Source organism: Antechinus flavipes, chromosome 3 (genome assembly GCF_016432865.1).
Source record: "Antechinus flavipes isolate AdamAnt ecotype Samford, QLD, Australia chromosome 3, AdamAnt_v2, whole genome shotgun sequence".
Taxonomy (NCBI): Eukaryota; Metazoa; Chordata; class Mammalia; order Dasyuromorphia; family Dasyuridae; genus Antechinus; species Antechinus flavipes.
In genome coordinates, this window is record NC_067400.1 from 334453943 (window position 1) to 334476827 (window position 22885).

The 22885-nt window shown below is 36.6% G+C and overlaps 1 protein-coding gene, 1 long non-coding RNA gene and 1 pseudogene across 2 annotated transcripts; 1 reads left to right on the top strand and 2 right to left on the bottom strand.

Moving 5' to 3' along the window:
* Positions 1–4352: 4352 nt before the first annotated feature.
* LOC127554272 (60S ribosomal protein L36a) lies at positions 4353–4957 on the bottom strand. The gene has a single exon (XM_051985657.1). It carries the CDS (start codon positions 4732–4734, stop codon positions 4414–4416), a length of 321 nt encoding a protein of 106 aa, XP_051841617.1. The 5' UTR covers positions 4735–4957; the 3' UTR covers positions 4353–4413.
* Positions 4958–5133: 176 nt separating this feature from the next.
* Positions 5134–13066, top strand: LOC127554273 (uncharacterized). Its single transcript, XR_007951933.1, has 2 exons — positions 5134–6436; positions 7136–13066. It is a non-coding gene; the product is annotated as an uncharacterized LOC127554273 (long non-coding RNA).
* Positions 7135–7289, bottom strand: LOC127558561 (uncharacterized; annotated as a pseudogene).
* Positions 13067–22885: the final 9819 nt, after the last annotated feature.

The window sequence follows — 22885 nt, forward strand, 5'->3', positions numbered from 1 at the left end:
GTATTTTCTTACCTTCATTCTATTAATCACCTTCATTCTATTAATGATTATACTTTATTTTTCCTCATTTCCTTTTTGTGTGCTCTTCCTGATGGTGATTTTTCATAGACTAATAGTTCACAGTCACTAAAATGATCTCTGAAATCTAAGACTTCTTAATTTAATATCATTATTTTAAAATTTTTATTTTTTATTATGAACTTAATATCAAAAAAAGAGAACATTGAAAGTAGAATAGAAAATGGAGATTATATGTGAAACTATGAATCTCTTATGTAAAGCATGCTTTAAAAAAAAAAAAAAGAAAAGAAAACATTATCATGCATGGTTAGCACATGCCTGTAATCCCTGCTGTAGAGAGAAGCTATTGCTTGAATTCAGAAATTCTGAATTTACATGAATACCTCCAGGGTTGTGATGATCAAATGAGAAAATACTAGTAAAGTGCTACAATTCCAAGGTGTTATTATTGTTATTAGCAGTTTTAGCAGTGGATCTAGAATATACTTTCTTTAAAGGCAGCCCTGTGAGAAATCCTCTTCTGACAAATAGAGTTTTTCATTGCCTTTATTGCTATAGAGTTGCCTTAATTGAATCATCTTGAGTATTCTTTTGATTTGGGGCTTTTTTTGATAAGTAAGTGGATCTGTTGATTTGACTATTACCTTCAGTCCTTCATTTCACTTTCTCCTGTTCTCATCTTGAGTTACCACTTTATCTCTTTCTATTAATCCCCAGAAAGAATTCCTTCAATGTGTCAGAAGTCTCAATTATGTTGACTATGGACATTTCCTTTAATTTTAATGCTGGGGAAGATACTGAAACAAGTGATCTTACTATCTCTTAGTTTAGACTTACAGACTGAAGCATAAGCCAGTATCTATTTCTTTTATTAGACGTTAGTAGTAAAGAATTGGTACTGAATATAAAAAAATCACCTATGAATACAAGGTACCTGAAAGCAAATAACAGGGATTCAGTAAGGAACAGACTGTGCTGACTGATCTAGTGTCCTGTGATAGAATAATAGGAGGTACTGATAAGAACCTAAAGATAATATATTTTGAGGCTTCATTATTATACTGCATATTATGTTCTAATCAGCAGATTAATAAAATGTGATCTAGTTCTGTGGTTTTTTAAACATTCTGCAATTGTATTCTGTGGAGTAGAATTAATCGTCTCCAGAATATAGCCCAGAAGTTTAAAAAAATGATGGCTACATCTTGTGTACATCCTGCAAAACAAAAACTGTTTTGGCAAAAGATTTTATTTCATTTCCACATCCTGTTGTTAAACTATTTTCGCAAAGGATTTCAGTTGAACATGAGATTGCATGCCTAAATCTAGTGGATTGTTTTACTGTTGTGTGGGTGGACTTGCGGCTAGGTGGTTGATTTTTGTGACTTAGAGTTAGTACTTTCAGATATAGTCATTCTGTTTAATACATAGTTAAAAACAAAACTACCTAAAAAAACCCAAACCAAACCCAAAGCTTCCCAAATATCCCACACCTTTGCTATCAGCAGCACATCAGAGAAATATAATATTCTTTTGAAAAAGTCATAAAAAAGATTTTCAGTGAAAAAATGGACATCAGAGTGTCAAGAATAATTCACTGAACTAAATGCAATGTAATTCAGAAAAAAATTAAATGTGAAATTCAGGATTAGATTGTATTATTACATTTATGCAATTACTTAATTACATTGAATTTTTTTTTTTTTTTAGTTCACTTAACACCAGTAACACCAGTCAAAAATGGGATGAATGGTAAAAATCGCAAGAGAATGCCTGATCCATTGACTGAACCTCCTCTTGTTTACTCTATTCATGAAGCTCATATTTACTGCAATATTCCAAGCATTAATGAACATAGTGCAGAAAGTAGGTTTTTGTAATATTGTATAACAGCTTCAATATCTACAATAAATACTTTTTTGTCTTAGAACTATTTTGAAATAAAGAGTTACAGGTTTAAAATTCTTGGATAGGGGGAGGTCAGGGCAAAATGATAGTAGGAATAAGTGTACTCAGCCTTACAGTTTGTTTATCTTAAGTTCAAAATCTTTTAAAAAGTAGGAATATGCCTCAATATGTTTCATGGAAATTAGTGTTTTATGTTGATAAGTAGAATTTTGCTCTGTACATAATTTTTTAAAGGAATATCTTTTTGTATTAAAGTATTCATATAAAACCTAGTATATGTTAATGCTATTCCCAAAACTAATATTTAAACTATATATTTGTTATTTGTAGGTCATGCACCTTATTATTTCAAGTTAGTTTCTTTCTGTTCATGTGTTAATTCATCATGGAGATAGATAACCACTTTTTGTCATTCCAAAAACAAAGAGAACACAAATTGACTGTTCTTTGGTTGCTAACAGGTAAACTGCATTTAACAAGTCTTTTCCATGATTATAATTATTTTTGAAACTAACATGTTGTTTCTTTTGTTTCATATCACCAGCTATTGCTGTACTTTTAAAAATACATTTTAATTTTCAAAATTAAAGAGATAACATTCTCCAGGATCCTATTTTAAAAAACATGAATGATTATTTTGGTTTTAAAAAATAAAATTAAGTTATTGGGGCAGCTAGGAGGCATAGTGGATAGAGCATTATCCCTAGAATCCAGAGGATTCAAGTTCTCCTGAGTTCAAATCTGAACATTTGACACTTGACTCTGGGCTAGTCACTTAATCCTGATTGCCTTGGGCCCCCAAATTTAAATTTAGATTATAAATTTCTTGAGGGCAGAGACACTTGTCTCATTCATTGTCTCTTTTGGATGGCAACATGGCACAGTGGAAAGAACATATTTGTTGTGTAGTCTGGAGGCCTGGGTTCAAATATTACCTCTGAAGTTTACCACACATGTGACTTTGGCAGGCCTTGGTTTCGTTATCTGTAAAATAAAGTCCTAGCTCTAGGTCCACGATGTTGTCATGCCCAACTATGCCCAGCCATGATATCTTACATTTTCAATAAATATTTTAATGTATAAATGGAGAGAATATCAGGAATAGGAAATGGAAAATATGAATCTGGAAATTCTAAGATTTTAAAATTATAATGGTAGTTAACCACAAGAAAAAGTATGAGATGACAAGGATGTATTTAGAAATATGTAATATCCATAAGAGACAATATGGTCATGTGGTTAGAAGGCTGGTCATGGTGAAATAAAGATTTGGATACAAGTTCTGCTTCTAACACATACTAGTTATCTGACTGTGACCCATCATTTCATTCCTCAGCCCCCACCCCCACTTCCTTCAAAACTATAAATTGTTGAGCAAGTACCATTGATAGAAATAATTTCCTTACCAAAAGTTGCCTTAAGGCAACTAATGAAGCAATGGATTTTATTTCTAAAAGTATTAATAATGCTCTTTTTTTGTTTGTTTAAATTATATAGTAGAAATAAATTTACCTAATCAAAAGATCAGGAGAAAGGCTCTTACTTGATCTGGGTTCATATGGGCCAACAGAATTAATCTGGTATCAAGTGAATTCCTTTGGTCACCTATACCTGTTTGTACAGAGACTTTTTGACTGAACTGGAGTGTAATGGGCTGAGGCTTGAGTTGATGCACTGAGGTCCCAAGCACGTGAGGCTAAATAGTAATTGGACCATATTCTATTAAATATATACTTGCACATTTCGCCAAGCATCCATATGCTTTCAAGCACATCTATGGAGATAATACCCAAGATCACAAATTGCCTCTTAACAGGGAAAAAAAAAATCTAGCAGATATTTAACTTATTTTTAATATGGAATATTTATGACATCACATTGAAAAGATGGAGAATTTATATAACTTTCTCGTAACTGCTTTAGTCACATACACACACAAAACTTTTGCTTAGATTCTTAATCAGAATCCAGAGATATTGAAAGAAGCATTTTCTATGGCTTGAGGGGTAGCCTATAGTTTATGAAGGTATTATCAACTTAGTTTTCATTTCATGAAAATGTTAATTTCCAAGATTGCATACATTTATATGTATTAAGGTTTGTGAAAAAAAAAAATCTTGTGCTCTAGTTAAAAACGAGTATTTAGGATAACAGCATTTAGTGTTAGCGTATACCAGGTTTAGCACCACGGTATAATTTTAAGATGTACCTTGGCGAAGTTAACTCCTTAACTTTCTCCCCAAATTCTCCTCCTGCCCCTTTCATTACTCCACCCCACCTCATCTCCTCCTATCTCCTAGGAACCCAGACCTCAAATCTTCCATCTGTAGCAGGCTCCCGTCGACCCATATCCCTGCACGTGAACCCCACCCCTTCCCAATCCCATCCCTTTCCCCCACAAGTATGAGACCGAGGCATAGAAATGTTGTGACTTTAATAATTTAATCGTTTCTCTCCCGAAGCCGAGGGCGCACTGGAAACAGCTCAGAACTGGATCACTTGTCCCTTTCTCTTCTTGTCTCCTCCCAGCTCGAAATGCTTGCAGCGCTTGATAGCCAGCATCCTCTTGGACCTGCAGTTGGGCTCCACGCACTCGAGTCTCAGCACGATCTTCTTGGTGGTCTTGGCCTTCTTGCGGAAGATGGGCTTGGTCTGGCCGCCATAGCCGCTCTGCTTGCGGTCGTAGCGGCGCTTGCCCTGCGCGTACAGAGAGTCCTTGCCCTTCTTGTACTGCGTCACTTTGTGGGGCTGGTGCTTGCCGCACTTCTTGCAGTAGGTGCGCCGGGTCTTGGGCACGTTCACCATGGCGGCGGCGGCGGCGGCTGCAGCTGCGGAGGCGAAAGAGGCGGAGGCGGCGGCAACGGAGGGACTTCCCAACTCTGCTTCACACGGGACCCGGCTTTTTGGCTGCACAAACGATACGGAAGGAGACAGAAAAAGAGTTCTCAGAGGAAAAAGCTGCTAGAGCTGAGCGGAGCTCAGCGCACGCCAACTTGAGGCTCTCGGGGAGGAAGTGAGGAATGGCTGAAGTTCCTTTCTATTGGCTCGCTTGGGGCGGAAGTGAACAGGAAGCGGATGTTACCCAGAGGGCAAAGCGCGCTAAGTGGCCGGAAGGTTTTGTAACTTCTGACGAAAGTGCGGAAACGGTCGGGGGATTCTTTTCTCGGCTGCCTTTCTTGGGGCGAACGTGCTGCTGGTATTTTGTCAAGCTATTTACTCTGTGCTTAATCTGCCGAGATTGCTGCGAGTGGGGGCGGGCTTGTTTGCAGTATTTTGCTTTTTGTCGCCATGGTGATGATGGCTTCAGAAAGCCTACCTGGGAGATTGGTTGGAGATTGTTCTTAGAAGTGAAATGACTTCATGTTAGAGTCAAATTAAAGTGTGTCCGATTGTGGCTGAACTGATCTATACGAGCTCGGAATGTTCTACCACAGGATGGCACAAAGGTGCCTGTGAATTCAATTCTGCTTTGCTCGTAGAGTATTGCACCTTCTCAGAAGAGGGGACGCCAAGCTGGGTGATTCAGTGCCAGTATCTCCCATGTCGTGCAATCGATTCTAAAATTTTAAAGAAATACCTTGAAAGTGTCTTTGTATTGTTTTTCTGACTACTTTGTGAGTGCTTGCCATATGTGATGGCAAATCATATTTGGATGATCATTGGATGATCATACATTTGGCATTACAATGTGACCAGTTCAAAAGAGTTGCGCTTTCTGCAATAGAGTAGGAATACTTGGCAATTTAGTTAGAGAAAGGACCTCAGAGTGTGGTATCTTATCCTGCCAAGGAGATCTTCAGAATCTTCCTGCCAATTCAGATGGAAGCGATTCTGTTTCCTGGCATGGTGCTGGTATACTGTCCAGGTTTTACAGGCATACAACAATGATGTCAGCCTAAAGGTTCTGTAGACCTTCAGTTTGGTAGTCAGTCTGACTACCTCTCCCACACTTTCCTTTGGAGCTTCCCAAACACGCAACTAGCTCTGGGAATATGTGTGTCAATCTCATTCTGTCAAGGGAAGAAAACTTACCCACTGCATTCAAAACTTCATCACTTGCTGTAACTGATGGTTCTACATATGGATGTTGTAGTGCTGGCTGATGAAGGACCTGTGTTTTCTTGGTGTTGATTGTTAGGTCAAAATTAGCTCAAGCAGCAGAAAATCAACCCATGCTTCCTTGCATCTCAGCTTCTGAGTCTGCATTGCATGCATATTCATCAGAAAACAAAAATGTCATACACCACCACTTCCTCCACTTTAGTTTTGGCTTATAGCCTTTCAAGGTGAAGAAATTTACCCTCAATGCTGTAGCTAGTTTTGATTCCATGTTTATTTTCATTGAAGGTGTTCGACAATTCACACCTGGCAAGCACTCAGAAGGTGGTCAGAGAAATCGATGGAAATTGATACAAAGACATTCTCAAGAACTTTAGAATGGATTGCATATCATGGTAGACACTGGCTCAAGACTACCCAGCATGGTGTGCCCTCATCAAGAAAACAGGTGCTGTTTTCTATGAGCTAAAGCAGAATTGAATTAGAAGAAACATGAGATGCCTAAAGTTAGAGAAGCCATTCAAAAGTTCTTAGGGACTATTTGTGTCTGATCTGTCACAGAATATTCTGTATTGGCTCAATATTGGTTGGGCACACTATAACTCTACTCTAACATAAAGTCATATTGGTCTTCTTCGAGATTGAAGACCTACCATCAACCAATCTAATGAGATAGGGATGGGATTTTGTGCCATTATACATGTACATAATTTATAATACAATGTGAAGAACACATAAGAAAATTCAAAAGTATTTCTAGAGGTGTGACTAGGGAAGATATTTTTTCCTTAACACTTAGATTGCATCTAAAATTTCAGAAATTGTAATTGGTATCCACAAATAAAGTCTTGTTGAGGTATGGATAAGCAAAAAACTTAACTTGAAAATCAGGGCAGAGCTAACTTGCTTTTAAACACTTCTAAAGGAATTATGGAGTGGTTTGCCAATTACTTGGGGTTTCAATAGGTACCAATAGAACAAAAGATACCTGGGCAAAAGAGAATGTAATTTGTGGGAAATTACATACCTTAATGGAAGCATATAGTAGATATTTTGATTTTTGTTGTATATGTTATCTCTCTTCAACAAATATTGTAAATTCTAAATGCAATTTCAATTCAGATTGCTATTAATACATAATATGCAGGGGAGATTGCAAATCCTACTACCACAAATTATGCACTTGAGTTTTCTGCATTTGGGGAAATCGCAGGGATCAGCCCATCTGAAGTGCAATGGATAAGCCTCACCCTGGGGAAACCACCTTTGTAATCATGGAATCGCTCCTGCCAGGTAAGTATACTTAGCACCCGATGCTAACCTTCTCCCTCCATATGCTCAAACATCACACACACCAACCTCCAGCCCCGCAAACTACACAATACAAAAAGTATTTCAATCATAGCAATATAGTAACTATGTAGCTCTGACAACTCAGATCTATATTTTCCAAAGGGAGTAAACTAAAAAGGAAAACTTAGATAAGGAAATGAGTTGGATTGTGCCTGCTTTGACTGATTTCAATAGGATGAAATCATATTTTTTTCCTTTGATCTTACTTTTTATTCTTTTTTTTTTTTTGGCCAAGCCCATCAGAAATTGCAGATCCAAATGAGTTTTCCAGTTTTCTCTATTCACCTCCCACATTAACGAATCTGTTCCAGCACAAGTCACACTTTTCTCAGGAAGCTTTTTCTATTCCCACAGTCCCAAAACTTGACAGTGAGGTCTGAGATCAGGGCATCACCCTCACCTGGACTGTTGAAATAGCTTCTTGTTTGGTTCTCATCTATCCCTTCTCCATCTATCCATCCTCTACCTATCACTCAAACTGATTTTTCTGATTTATGGCAGTCCTCTATCCTGGTAAACTCCTTTTAGCTTTGGGATAAAATAGAAACTCCTCTGTTGGCATTGAAATTTCTTCACAAATTCTATCTTTCCAGCCATATCATACATCATTCTACTTTCTGTTTTGTAAAGTTTAGCCAGGTTAGTCTTCTTCCTTTTGCTCACCTAGGACATTCCATATGCTCTTGCTGGGCCTGACTACCAAAACTGGAATGCATTTCCTTATCACCTCCCTCCCTTAGTTTGTTTTGAAAGTTAGATGAGACATCACATTCTACATAAACCTTTTTCAGGGCAAACCTTTGCCTTCCTTCTTCCCAATTTTTAAAAAATTTTTGCATCATCAAAAACTTGATAAATATCAATGAATATAAACATTTCCATATACAAACAAGAAACTACAAAGATTGCCTATGTAACTTTGAATTGCTGCTGAAACTTTTTTTTTTAAAAGTAGGTAACATATTTAATGCTCCTTCCAATGCTGTTTTGCTTGTCCGAATTTCTTTATATTCTCATCTTTTTTTTTTTTTTTTTTAATGTTTCATTAATGCTCTTTCCTTCTTCTTTTGGTATCATTATCCCTAGGCAACCTGACCTCCCAAATCCATCCTTTATATTAAATAACCTTAAACGAAAGTAATACTTCATACATTGAACATGTTTGAAAATCTATGATCATTCTGAGCCTCTCTATTATGAAATAGAAAGTCCTTTCTCCCCAAATAACCTGTTGTTATTTTTTAATTGCATTTTATTTTTAAAAATACCTGCAAAGATAGTTTCCAACATTAATTTTTGTGAAAATTTGTGTTCTACCATTCTAGAGAACAATCTGGAACTATGGCCAAAGGGCTCTAAAACTCTGCATATCCTTTGACCCATCAGTGCCATTATTGGGTCTGTATCCCAAAGAAATCTTAAAGGAGGGAAAAGGACTCATATGTGCAAAAATGTTTGTAGCAGTTCTTTTTGTGGTAGCAAAGAATTAGAAAATGAGTAGATTCCATTCCAGATCAGAAAAACTCAGGAGCCTTGAGTCTCAGGCAAATAACAGGGCAAGGAGAAAAATGGACTTAGTCCTTTCAAGGGAATTTACTGGTCCCTCGAAAGTAGAAGAGAAAGCTTCCATTCAAATAACTCTGTTGTTTTGGTTGTTTGTCCTTTATTTGTCCTTATTTTTGTCCTTATTTTCAAAAAGGACTAATGATCCCACAGAGTGGTCTTGATTCATAGGTGAATCGGAGGACCTTATTCTACTCTCAGAGGGAAGCATGCTCTATTCCAAATTGGTTAACCTACCCTGTAAGGCATTTGGGAACTCTGACCATTCTTAACAGAATCCAAAGAAGTCTGAGTGGGTCCAACCAGGTTACTGGAAAACAGAATTGAGGAAGCACAATCTTCTCTACTTGCCAGGCTTTGCCTATATACAAAATCATTGTGTCCTGGAGGCATATATAACTTAGAACAAGGGTCCTCAAACTTTTTAAATAGGGGGCCAGTTCACTGTCCCTCGACTGTTGGAGGGTCAGACTATAGTAAAAACAAAAAACTTTGTTTTGTGGGCCTTTAAATAAAGAAACTTCATAACCCTGGGTGAGGGGGATAAACATCCTCAGCTGCTGCATCTGGCCCACAGTGTAGTTTGATGACCCCTGATTTAGAAGATTCTTCTAGAATACTAAAATGCATACCAAAGAACAGTCAGTGTTATAGGTACTGCAGAAGTAAAAAAAAAACATTTCACAAGGAACTTCAGATTTTATTCTTGAGTCAAAACTATATAGAAGGAGAGCATTTTTCCAGTCATTGATAAATTAACCATAAACCAAATCATAGGGTTGCCAGTCAACCAAACCAGTCAGGTACAGAAAATGGTTTTGTAGAGGTGAAGAGTATTTTAAAGATCACAAACTCCAACACCTCCATTTTACATTTTAGGAAACATATTTACATATTAGGGAAAATATTTACATGTTTTATATATTAGGAAGCAACCCAGTTTATAGATGGCAGAGCTAGACTTAAATATTGACCTGATTTGCTGACTGATTTTATTTCCACTGATTAACATTGTCTTAAAATTAAAAAAAAAAAGCCTTCACATACTCCCACCAAATCTTTCTATTCTTTAGGATCCTCTGGCTTCATCACTTATTAATTACAGCAACTTAGTGTTGAACTGAGTTAGAACAGACCTTAGAAGATGTCTGCTCCTATTTATATGTAAGCACAGTTTTCTCTTTTTTAAAAATTGTAATTTAATATTTTCTCCCATTTACATTCAAAACAGTTTTTTTCACATTTGTTTTTAAGATTTTTGAGTTCTAGGTTCTTTCCCTTATCCCACCCACAATTAAACCATATGTGAAGTTATTCAAAATATTTCTATAAAAGTCAAGTTGTGAAAGAAAACATAGATCTCCCACCCTAATGCAAATAAAAACCCTCAAGAAAAATTAAGTTAAAGAGAGGTGGAGAGAGAAATAGAGAATGCTTCGATCTATATTTTGATACAATCAGTTCCTTCTCTGGGTATGATAGGATTTTTCGTAAGTCCTTCAGAGGAATCATGGATGATTGTATTATTGAGAATAACAAAGTCATTTACAGCTGGCCATCCCAGAACATTGCTATTACTTTATATACAGTATATTTCATTTTGTTCATGGAGGACTTTTAAGGTTTTTTTTTTTTTTCCTTGAGAGCATCTTGCTTTTTATTATCCAGAGAACAACAACATTCCATCAGAAAAACTTGCTTCAAAATTTTTCTTTTACAATTACTATTGCTAACAATTCTCCTTTTTAAATAATTAAAAAAATTATATGTGTGATTATATTTTTTCAGTAAGAAACAATCTGCCTCATCTCTTTCTTCCTGTCTTCTTTTCTTCCCCACCTCTACTGCCTTTTAACTTTTACTTCATCTCTTCCAAGAATTCCAGTTAAAATTGTGGCCACACTGTTTTACTCTGAGGTTTGTCTTGTAGATGTTTTATAATTATTTTCTTTTTCTGGATTTGTAATTTGAGCACTTTTACCTTGACTGAAAAATGGGTCTGTGGGGTTTGTTTCAGTTTTATTTTTGTTTGTTCTCAGGGATGATCTCCACCAGACTTGGGGATTTTGATTGTGGCAATCTTGGAACTAGAATTCCAGGAGAAATGAGGAGGCTCTGTAGGAGCCGAGTTAATCTATGAATGAACCTAATCCCCTTTTCCCCTTCTTAGAGGCTGAGTTGGAACAAGAAGATGCCCATGTAAGCTGGCTTGAATGATTATAACATTTTGGCTAGTGCCTACAATCCACTGGTACACATTCACTACTACTTCTCTAAGTGCATATACTTATCTTGTCCTGATGGGTGAATATGTAAGATAAGCAATAGGCACTAAGTATCATTCAGAATCACACCTTTTACTCACCTTCACTAGGGAGTTGAAGGTTTTGAGTACGGAAATAATGGTATTTTTCGGAAGATTAATCTGGGAGTACAGAATGGAGAGGCAAAGGAAGTGGAGGCAGTCATTACAAATAACTATTCAATTTGATGCCAAATTCACTGAAACCAGGTATTGGGTGTGTAAAACTGACATTGTCTCACTGTATTTTTCACTTCTCACCCTTTGTTAATAACAATAACAATAACAAATCAACCATACTTTAGTCTTACATTAACTAATCATTGATCTCAAACAGGAGTCATTAACTATGGGAGCATATTAAAACCTTTTTTAGTTCAAATGAAAAATATTAAGAAATATATATTTTTCCAGCTTAAAATCTTTTCTGAGGTCATCTGTTTAGGAAAATGCAAAAGATATTAAGAATAAAAAAATGAAGACCTGTAATGATGGTTGGGAAAGGGATGAAGTCTGTTAAACTAAACAAAAAAAGGGCTTTTTATCTTATATCTAGAGAATTTTGCCTTCTTATTCCTTGAAGGAATTGGTGCAGCTGAGTGTCTTTTATCTGTCCATTCAATCATCTTGTTCTTTTGTTTCTGTCATAACCAGGCCATCTCTGTTTACAAGATAATTGTTAACATATGGGATGCCAGGACATTTGGGCAAATTGATCTTTCTCCTGGATGGACATGATGCATCTGAAATAAATAATAGGAGCAGAGCCCATGACCAGGGTGCAATTTAGAATACTTGCAGTCAAGAAAAATAAACAGGGAAGAATCATGCCAGTAAGAGGAAGCAGAAACTAAGGCATCCTAGAAATGGATTGGTTCAACACACAGGAAGATGTATCCAAAACAAAAGCCAAATGGGGGACTTGTCAGAAAACAAGAGGGGTTCAGGAAGCTAAGAAAAAATTAAACTGACTTTTATGACAGATTTATGTTTGTTAGCCATGTTACTAACATACTCTTGACATTGAAATTCAGGCATTCAAATTCAATTGAGGAAAACTTATTAAAGAAGAATCTTAAGGAAGCCTCTTAACATTTCTGGCCAGAAGCTGGAGCGCTGCTGAGCATGGAAGTGAAAGAAGATTTATACTGGGCGCAGCCCCTCCACTTTAGAGAATGGATCAGTCCATTCCCTCCAGGTTATAAAATCTTTCGGATACAAGGACTATAAATTTTCCCCTAAATTTATATAAGTGTGTCCTGCCTCTTTCATCAAATATCCTATGTTCAAAAATGGTGGAAAACTTCTATGGGGTGTGTTATTTAGTATTCAATTAGTCTATTAAGCAGGGACAATAGTGATTTGGTCAAGTTAGGTCATTGACCCCCTTCCCCCCCACCCCCAATTAGTTTGAGCTGGATAGGCTATTATGTTGAGGTTGGGGTTTTCTCAAAACCACAAGACTTCTGATTGGCTGAGTCCACCAGACTTACATAACAAGATCCAATAACGTTTCAACCCGACATCAATTGAGGGTGATCCCAGCCCACACGTTTAATTCCAAATGGTGTTATTCAATGAATGATAATTAGACATATTATTTAAGATCAAATTTAACATATGATTAGATATTAAGCTAAGTAATTATAATCAATTACATTACAGGCATAATTAATCAATGATCGATAGACATTATTATATTACTATTAACCTCAATAGATTGTTGCTGTTACCCCTCATTGTCAATGCTACAATTCACTGAGTGAGCCATTAATATAAGTATTGAGATTTGTGAGCCCCTACCACATATGTATTTTGTTTTCCTACTCTAATGGAATAAAGTAAGCTTTTTGTTTATAACCATTGTTAATTCTTTCTTTGTTTGTTTGTTTTCAGAGTTAATTGTAGTTTTGGTAACCTATGTGAGCTCTCTGCCTTTTTTTTTTTTTTTTTTTAAAGAATTAACAGCAGTTACACAGCTTTGGTTAGGGTTGACACTGTTAATAATGCAGATTAAACTTGGAAGTGTATTATATATTTCTGCGGATTTTTAGTAAAGCAATTTTTACATTATACAGTTTGCCCACAATTGATGTGGGGAAGGGAGGGAGGGAGATAGATTGAGATGTGGAGTCAGCGCATGATTCAAAGACACACAGAGGTCAGGGACAGAAGAATTACAGCAGGAGGAGGATCCTGTCAGGCCAGCTATATTCAGGCTAACCCAGAGATGTGAACACTGAAGACATGTGGGGCTGGGACAAATACTAGCATAGAAAGAAGACAGACTCTCAGGAATAGACATGCCATCATTTGGAGGGATCAAAGTTCTCTTTCTTGAGGTTTAAAATCAAGCTTTCATGTAGCAGTGAGGATTTTTCCAGTCAGTTTTACTTTCAATTGGAGAGTTTTTTGTTTCTTTTGTTTTGTTGGGAGGGTGGGAGACTTCGAGGGGCAGAAACAGAGAGAGTGAGCACAGTATTGTACAATAAAGTTAACATAAGTGGGCTTTTTATTTTTTCATTTTTATTTAATTTGTATATTATATATTATTATTTTATTTTCTAATCATATGTAAACTTCCAAATATATATAAAATAAGTTTTAACATTTGTTTTTTAAAGTTTTGAATTCCACATTCTCTCATTTCTTTCTCTCCTTTAGAAGGCAAGCAATTTGATAGAGATTATACATGTGCAGTTTTTATACATCCTTTTCCATTTGACCAATTTTATTTTTTAAGGAGTTCTTTTCTGCAGTGAATTTTTAGACCTCTTTTTTTTCATTTGGTCAATTCTGCTTTTTAAGGAGTTCTTCTTTTCAGTGGATTTTTGTGTCTCTTTTGCCATTTGGCCTAATCTGTTTGTTAAGGTCCCCCCCCCCCCAAAAAAAAAAAAAAGAATTCCTGGAAAAGCTCAAAAAAGATTTAGAAAATTAAATAAGTGATGTAGAGGAAAATTTTGAAAAAGAAAAGAATGATGCGAGAAATCATGAAAAAAGAGCCAAAGTTTGTTAAAGAAAGCACCCTCCAAAATATTAAAGCAAACCAGACATTTTTAAAGACATTTATACAGTACCTACCATATACTGGGAATGGGCATCTAGATGATACAGTGGGTAGAATACCTTGCCAGAAGTAAAGAAAACTCAATTTTTCCTAAAATTTCTTTAATTTTCCTAATTTAAAATCTGGCAACAGATATTTCTTAGCTGTGTGACCCTGAACAAATCACTTCCTCCTGTTTGCTTCAATTTCCTCATATGTAAAATGAACTGGAGAAGGAAATGGCCAAGAAAATTCCAAATAGGGTCATGAAGAGTTAGAAAAGACTGAAATGACTGAACAACAACATGTATTGGGCACTATGCTAAACAATTTACAAATTTTACCTCATTTGGTCTTTACAATAATCCTTTGGCGGTAAATGCTATTTTTATTCCCATTTTACAATTGAGGAAACTGAGGCAAAGATATTAAATGACTCATCCAAACTTACATTTAGCTTCTAAGTGTTTGAGGCAGAATTTGAACCTAGGTCTTCCTGACTCTAGGTCCAGGCTGGATTGTTGATTTTTTTCTCTTGTTCTTTTCTTTCTTTCTTTCTTTTTTTTTTTTTTAAAGAAAATTTTTTTGTTATATGGGATGACTTGGAAGAGAGTGGTAAGGGAGAACTATAAGAGGAACAAAATAAAAACATGTCAATAACAAGTTATTCTTAATAATCCTAGGAGTCACCTTTAAATATATGACCAGGAAGAAAATACCCAGAGGGAGCTCAAAGGAATCACATTTGACATAATCAATTGATGTTAAACATCTACTATGTGAAAGACACTAGTGACAGTGATAGTCATGATACATACCCTATTTCCAAGGAATTTACAGTGTCAAGGAAGGAAAGCAATAAACAGTGTCTCCCTTGTAATTTTATCTCTTAGGATTTTTTCCCCCTCTAAAGTCAAGTACTTGATTCATGAAGAGAGAAAGGTAGTGTGGAATATTGGAAAGAGAAACACCTTCAGAGACAGAAAGATTTATGTCCTACCAATGATGCATGTGGGTTGTATGATTCTGGACAGGTCACTAATGTCTCAGTGTCCCAGATAATGGTTGAATAAAAGTGGTCTATCTGCTATGAAATTACGGATGTGGTCCCAAATTAAATATAACCACCTTTCTTCCCTCAAAAGTTGGCAGAAAAAAATCCTCTTAGACATGTGCTTATTAGGATTAGCCAGTAGCATAAATACAATACCACTTCGTAGGCAATTCACATAATTAATTCAGCCAGTTAAACTGCTTTGCTGGATAATTAGAATAGTGGAAAGCTGTTTTTCATAGACTTAAGGAAGGCTGCATTTAGTGTAATACAAAGGGTAGTGTGAGAAGTACAAAGAGCAAAGAAGAGATTCCTTGCAGTTAGATTGAGAGGTGGGGAGGGAAGGGATGAACTACTTCCTAGAGGAGGTGGTACCTGAATTGGACCTTGAAAGAATGGAAAGAGCTCGTCATGAAGAAGTGAAAAGAGTTGGTCTCCCCAAAAGTAGTCACAGAATTGTTCAACTAGTTATACTACTGGCAGTGGAGGGAGTACAGCAGACCATTAGAATGTTTGAAAATATTTTTTATCTAGAGATTGTAAGCAAAATGGGAAAATTTATTGTTGGGATACTATAAAACTTCAATTTATTGTGATGACCATATTTAAATCTATGCAATGGCTGTGGGGTTTGCTTTTCTTTGCATAAAACTTTCTAACAAATTTTGGTCATTGAGTTTTGAAAATTGGGGAGCTGACTAGTTTATCAGACTGGTCACTGGAGATGTTTTCCAAGATTTCTGCACAGGCACTTGAGTTAAGAGAGGGATAACACTGAGCAAGAGATAGCTCAAGACACTGGAATTAGTTATTTGAATCTCAGAAGACATAAAGTATAGTGTTAGCACACCTTGGGGTTTAAGTATGACTATTGTGGTTTCCCTCTTTTCTCTCCTCTTAGAATACTTTTTTTTCTTCAAGACTTAGCTCAAGTGCCACCTACATGAAACCTTTCTTGATTCCACTCAGCTGCTAGTGCCCTCTCTTCCCAAACTACCTTGTCATTTTGTATACTTTATGTGTATCACTCTCTGTGTCTCTGTCTCTCCCTGTCCTTGGGAGAGATATTGAATAATATTTCAAATATGTAATAATAATTAATGATATTTAATTGAGATAATATTATATGTAATGAGATAATATTTGTAAAGCACTTGGTACAGTGCCTAGGACTTTAGTAGTAGATTCTATATAAATGCTTTTTTTCTTCTCCTTCACCTCCCTTATCCTCCCTTTCCCCATGTATTTGTATTTTTTTCTTCATTAAACTATTAAATTCCTTAAGGACAGAGATCATTTCACTTTTGCTCTTTGTAGTCCATCACTTAAGCACAATGCCTGGTGCATAGAAATCCTCGATAAATACTTGTCAGTTGATTTATTGATTACCACTGACCTTTACCTCAAGGTAAGAGTCAATGATAATACTTTAGTTTAACTGATTAGAAATAAATGTAGCAGTCAGTGGAACATAAATGAATTTTAAGAAAACTAAGTGGAAATGCATTGTAGAAACCTCTATATTGATTAAGTAGCTAAACATTTTTCTGAACTCAAGAGATCCATTAGTTTTAGCTTTCCCCATAGAAGGAACCAAAGGCATGAGGTACCACATCCAATTAAACAAAGATACTTAAAACAACAACCATAGTAACAACAGACTTTAGTCAAATAATTTTTCAATCAAATTTCATGTTTCATGTTTCCAGTTGTTTTTTCTGGGGACAGAGATAGTTTTATATGCTTTGTATTCTAGTTTGAGTTCTTTCTACTTTTTTCAAGTTTGAGACTCAATATTGACTTTACGTGTAGAATGGAAGATTTTTCCTCAAAGGTTACTGACTTTCAAGAATTGGGTCCAGTACACCCCAAGGAACTTTGTCTATTTTTCTGAGCATAGAAGTATTTCTAAACTCATTTCCCATTGCTGAAGATAACTTTTTTTCAGATAAGAAGGTCTGTTGACTAATTTCTGGTTCAGCTCTCCAAATTGATCAGAACTCTGAAACAAGATAGCAAGCACTTCTAGAAAGGCTATTTGCAATGCAAAGTATCTAGGAACTCAATAAATGTTAGTTGACTGACTTGTGGTTACATACCCCTATACTGGAGGATCAACTAACTTTCCTCCCTAGCTTTAGGTTTCCTTATGTTTGGTGTCAATATCCCTAAACATTTAATATACTGATAGGTATTAAAACAAATAAAAAACATTGGAAAATACAAAATGTGTGACTTTTAACCATTGGGAGTTTCTGGACATAGAACTACCAAGTTCATGGAGTTCCCAGAACATCTAAGAGCCATCAGCATCTATTCACAGAATGGACCCTCAATTCCAGGTGATATATTTCCTGATGGCCTTGGAATCCCCATTGTTCTGGTGCTGGATGAAATTGACTTATTTCCTGAAAAGTAGCTGATTTAAAGATTATAAAAGAAGGGTTTATACTGGTATAGTATAATAAGGCCTAGCATATACAACACATAAAAGTTAGGTGACCACCAAAACTGACATGAACAGTCAATTACAAATAGATTTGGCTTTTATCTCAAATGGTAAGATTCCATGACATTAATCAGAAGTCAGCAAGGATGGGGCATCTTTCTACCTTAAAATACTTCCTATGAGGGCTTAAAAAGTAACTCACTTTTATTTAGTTGACCATGGGATTCTTTTGAAAGGAAGATGTCCATGCTAACTTTTCAAAGGCATAAAAATATGTGTAAATGGTACTATTATACTTTTTTGAGTACTGTTTTATTTTTTTAATTACATGTAAAATCAATTTTTAATATTAACTTTTAAAAAATTTGAGTTCCAAATTCTTCATCTCTTCTCACTGAGAAGACAAACAAGTTTATACAGTTTTACATGTGCAAATGCTCAAAACGTCTTTCCATATTAGTCATATTGTAAAAGAAATCATAGTCAAAAAACTGCCTACCCTGTCATGAAAAAAAAAAAAGTGAAAAATCATACATTTCAATCTGTATTCAGACCCTATTGAATTATTTTTCTAGAGGCAGATAGCATTTTTTAATCATGAGTCCTTTGGAATTTATTGTGATAGTATTGTCAAGATGGCTAAATCACTCATAGTTGATCATCATACAGTATTGTTATTACTTACAATGTTTTCCAGATTCTGATTACTTCACCCTACATTAATTTATCAAAGTCTTCCCCAGTTTTTCTAAAATCATCTGCCTGTCATTTCTTAGAGCACAATAGTATCCCGTTGCAATAATATACATCTTGTTCCCAACTGATGGACATCCCCATAATTTCCAATTATTTGTCACCACAAAAAGAACTGCTATAAATATTTTCATCCCAAGGCAGGGGTGGATCAGAGTACTGAGAGTGGAAATAGGACTAACAATTCGGTTCTGATAGGGTTGGGGGAGATATTGGACATTCTGGGATGGAGAGAGGCATTCTGTTAAGTAGGAAGGACTGGGGTCATGATGTCTAAAATAGAAGGTCTTTTTTCTTATCTGGATCATCACGATTAGGAGGGAGGGATGGTGTTGCAGTATTGAGCAGAACAATTAGGAACTGAGGCAGAACAATTCAGGGAAACTGAAGCAGGACAATTTAGGGAAACTGAGTCAGAACAATAAAAGGGAACTGTGGCACAACACTATTAAGTAGCAGAAACTTTTCTAATTAAGTATGTTCAATTGTAATTCTCCTTGCTTGCATGTTGAGTTGATAGTTAATCTTTGAACTGTTGTCACTTGTGGTTACATTAATCTTCATGTCAGAAGTTCAATAAGTTTTCTTTTTCTTTCTTTCTTGTTTTTTTTTTTTTTTCTTGGTAACTTCCTTAAAAAGATAGTGTTCTCTGTTCTTTGACCTTATCAGGCCAACTTTAAGATAATAATAACTTTTGTCTGCTCTTTGACTCTCTTCTCCCCAAGATAACAGAAAATTCTGTAAAGGTTATGCTCAGGATATTGTTAATATCCAAGCTGAGCAGATTTCATATACTCTGTTACTTACTTTTTATTTGAGATTTCCATGTCTGTAATAAATCCTTCAATAACTCCCATTATAATATATGTCAGTTAAGCACCAAATTTTATTTTCAATGTTTCCTGGTATTGAAGTAATATTTGCTATATTACTATAGTATACCACTGAGAACATTTAGGGCAAAATTCTGGGGAATGGGCAGGAGTTCCTAATCACCATTTCAACTCTTGGAGTTAATCACATGAACAAAGGACAGTGGGACAGAACACAAATTCCTTGCTTACTCAAAACTAGAAGGGACTTTGGAAAGCGCACAATTCAGCCCCCTTATTGGTTTAAAAGTTACTTAGCATGCAGATTCCTTATGAAACACTAGGTGGTGCTCCAAACTAAAGCTACCATACCAGGTCTCTAATCAAGAGGTTAGGCGAATGCCTGGATCTCTGTGCATCTACCAGGAAGCACACTATGTTTTCCAGAGTCTTCCCAGGCGTCTCTTGGCTTGATTTAGGGTTTAAAATGTCATGAAACTTATCACATAATATCCACACACTTAGAAAAATTGACTTGGTTGCTCCCATTCCAATAAGATTTATGTCTCTTTCCCAACTTTACAATCTAAAGGAATACTCAGGGTAGAGTACTGAATATAATTGTAATTAACTGGTGGAACATAAAAAATTTCACCCACTTTTAACTTTCTGGTTCTCTGCTTCCTACTTCCCTTTCTGGGTATTCTCAGTACACCTGACTGACCTTTTGGTGAGCATGTTTCTGCATTTCACCAAAGTCAACTTAAAAAAGGGGAAGAATTGTCTTATTAACATTCTCTCCAGCTCCCAGAATTTTGGCAATGAAGAAATCAAAAGAGAACTTATCTTAAGACTTTTCCCAAGGGCAAGAGCTGCTGTTTTCTCTCCCATCCTCCATCCCATTTATGCTCAGCACATTCCTCTGTGTTCTCTAACTTTGACTGGGCCAGTATTTGTGGTGTCTCCAGAATCCAGGAACTCTTAGCCTTCTCAGCAGTTTAGGTGCTCCCAGATACCCAAGTTGGGGGACTGGGCTCCCGATTTCTAATTCAGAGCAGGGAATCTCCAAATATCAGAAACATGGGCATCTCTAGAGTGTAATTGTCATAAAATAGTCCATGCTCTTTGTTTTAAATGCAACAAACAAATTTTGCCAATTCAGTTTGCATGAATAGTCCCCAGAATTTTGCTCGTAATTCCTTGTACTTACTATACTTCTCTGATAGATACTAAAGGATCTAGGAGATTAATAGCAGGGACTAAGTTGTTTCAAATATAATTTAGATACAGACAAAGAAAGTACAACCCAGCAAAATGAAGGGTGATAGAGTATGGAGGTATAGCCATGATGAGGTTCGGTGCAGGGCAAAGATTTGTGGGAATCCCCTTCTGTTTGGCGCAGGTCCTTCATAAAAGAATTTATGAAATCGAAAAGTTAACTGGCAAAAGAAGTATATTGGCACAGGGAAGTCAACTTTTTGCTAGGAGGCTGACTCCTTAGTGGCAAGGCCATGACAGAGAAGGTCTAGCAGAGGAGTCCTGGCAGAGAGAGTTAAAGTTCTTAGCAGGGAAATCCCCTAGCAGAGAAATCCCAACAGAGAGGTAAAGAGGGGTGTGGTCTTGTTAGGGAAATAGGTGAGAGAGATAAAGAGGGGCTGGCACTGAGAAGAGAATGCCTTTTTAGCAGGCAGAGTGTCCTGGGAGGTAGCAATGTTAAGGGAGGTCCCTTGGCCTGCCATGATTCCTGCTTTTGACCCTCTTCAAGGAGTTGAGCCCAGTTGCCTTTTTTATAATTGAAACTTTGGCTAGAGGCTAGGGGCAGTTTGAGTTGAAATCAGAATAAAGATTCTTAGAATTGAATGAGTAGATAGACTAATATTCAACTCAATAGAGGGCATAATCAGTAGTGAGTGTTATCAATGGGGGGTGTGCCAGTCGCCTCCAGGATAACAGAATGAAACTACTTATCATAATTCCCTGGGGTGGGTCTTTTGCAGAGGGAAGGATTGAAGGAAAATTTCTCCTTCAAGGAGTTTCTACCTCATGGCCCCTCTCCAAGTCAGAGAGAGAGAGAGAGAGAGAGAGAGAGACAGAGAGAGAGAGAGAGAGAGAGAGAGAGAAAGAGAGAGAGAGAGACAGAGAGAGAGACAGAGAGAGAGAGAGAGAGAGAGAGAGAGAGAGAGAGAGAGAGAGAGAGAGAGAGAGAGAGAGAGAGAGAGAGAGATTTCAGGGTTCCCCTCATCAGCCAGACTCTCTACACAGAGCCACTAATTTGGGGGCACAGGGTTGGACTCCAAAAATACACTGGAGTTTCAGATCAGTGTCACAAGGTATCTCAAAAAAAATTTGTAGGTTTAGCCATCTCCAAATCAAGAGGGAAAGACTTTATTATGCTTTTGACAGTTAGTTAACTTTCAAAAAGGGATTTTTAGCTATTAACAAAGGGGAAACAGCTATAAGGCAGAAAAAGTCCCTAGACAACTTGCTCCATAAGGCAAGCAATTAGTAATGAACCTACAAAGAAAGGGGGAGACAAGTGATGAGGTGCAAATGATGAGGTGTGAGAGTAAAGAGAAAAAGTTCCCCTAACTGCAATGGGATCCCCTTGGCCAATGGCAGACTTTGCGAAACAACTCACAAATCCCAATGAATACAGGTACAAGATTTGTGGCAAAGAATGGGTTTAATTTGCACTAAGAAGCCAGCTTGCTAGGAAGACAGACTTCTTAGTGGACAAGGAATATAGCAAAGGTGGGTTACATTAAGAAGAAAATATCTTCAGCAGTGGGCATGATCCTGTTGAGACTGCTGTGATTTGGGGTTCAGAGTTGTCTTTTATTAGCCATCTGAAACTTGGGGCTTCAATTTAATTCAAAATTGAATGAGATTACTTAACTGGGAGTTTGAGCCACTCAATGTTGACTATGCCCCAGGTCTAGATTTCCAATTGAAAAGAGATTACTTATCTTGCAAGTTTCTCTTATGGACAGAAGGATATGGCTCCTCCCAAAAAAGTTTGAGACTCAGGAATTCTCCCCCAAAAGGGGGACAAAGTTTCAGAGCCCCCCAAAAGATTAAAGGGGACACAATTTACATCAGGTTAAAGGGGACACAATTTACATCACAAGTAGGTTCTTTTATATGGGAAAAATAACCTTTGAAGTTGACATCTTAATTGGCCTTCTGGATTGGTTATAATAACTATGGGGTCCTGTCAATGAAAGAATTAGACATGGAATTCAACCAGTACCAAATACAATAAAGGCCCATTTAATTAAGACAGGGGTCCTCAAACTACGGCCCACAGGCCAGATGCAGCAGCTGAGGACGTTTATCCCCCTCACCCAGGGCTATGAAGTTTATTTAAAGGCCCACAAAACAAAGTTTTTGTTTTTACTATAGTCCAGTCCTCCAACAGTCTGAGGGTCAGTGAACTGGCCCCCTATTTAAAAAGTTTGAGGACCCCTGAATTAAGACAACAGAAGTCTGTCTTGAGAACTGAGATAATACTGATGCAGGTGAACTCTGTAAAAATTTTTTCCCCTTTGATCTGCAAAAGAAGAGA